This window comes from Meleagris gallopavo, unplaced genomic scaffold (genome assembly GCF_000146605.3).
Source record: "Meleagris gallopavo isolate NT-WF06-2002-E0010 breed Aviagen turkey brand Nicholas breeding stock unplaced genomic scaffold, Turkey_5.1 ChrUn_random_7180001880127, whole genome shotgun sequence".
In the NCBI taxonomy this organism is placed as follows: domain Eukaryota; kingdom Metazoa; phylum Chordata; class Aves; order Galliformes; family Phasianidae; genus Meleagris; species Meleagris gallopavo.
In genome coordinates, this window is record NW_011144385.1 from 2,483 (window position 1) to 3,128 (window position 646).

At 69.5% G+C, this 646-nt stretch overlaps 1 protein-coding gene across 1 annotated transcript in view; it reads left to right on the forward strand.

Moving 5' to 3' along the window:
- Positions 1-461, forward strand: part of LOC104916254 (TATA box-binding protein-associated factor RNA polymerase I subunit C-like) — a gene marked incomplete at its 5' end in the record, with an annotated part of 2,938 nt that extends 2,477 nt beyond the window's left edge. Inside the window, 3 exon segments of the mRNA XM_010727288.3 lie at positions 6-128; positions 131-172; positions 175-461. Of these exon segments, the coding sequence (XP_010725590.1) occupies positions 6-128; positions 131-172; positions 175-434 (425 nt within the window).
- Positions 462-646: the final 185 nt, after the last annotated feature.

Genomic DNA, 646 nt, shown 5'->3' on the forward strand with positions numbered 1-646 from the left:
ACAAGCGCTGCGGGAGCGGCGGCGGAGGCAGAAGCGTAGCCGGGCTCACCGCAGCCTCTCGGCCAGCTTCACCTCTTCCATCACCTACCAGTCTGAGCTGTCCGAGCTCAGCGAGGGCGGCACTCCCCGCACCCCCCGGCCACCCCACGGGAGGTGGTGGTGTCCTCTCCACCCGGCACCCCCCACCACGCCCCACCGAGATCCTGCTGTCCTCTCAGGAGCTGCGATCCCGCGGCATCCCCAAGGAGCGTCGGCGCACACTGCGGGACTACCTATCCGTGTGGGCCGAGGGCCCGCAGGATCTCCCCGAGGCCCCCAGCAGCATCACGGTGCAGAGCTGCATCCCCTCCTCGCAGAGCCAGCTCCCCAGCTCACAAAGTCAGCCCTCCTCCGCCTCGCAACAGCGGCGCAAGCGGCCCCGTATGGGATTCTGAGCAGCAATAAACGCAGAGTGGCACGGCTCTCGTTGTCAGGATCCTTGGGAGAACCCACGCGGAACGCGTGGAGATGACGGCGCGAGCGGGTGTACGCTCGTCGGTGCGTGGGTGAGCGGGCAGCACCGTGCTCGCCTCGGGCGGGGTGCTCGCAGTGTGTGACGCGGTGCCGTCCGTGTCACGCGTGGGGGCATGGAGGAGCGTGCGGGCCC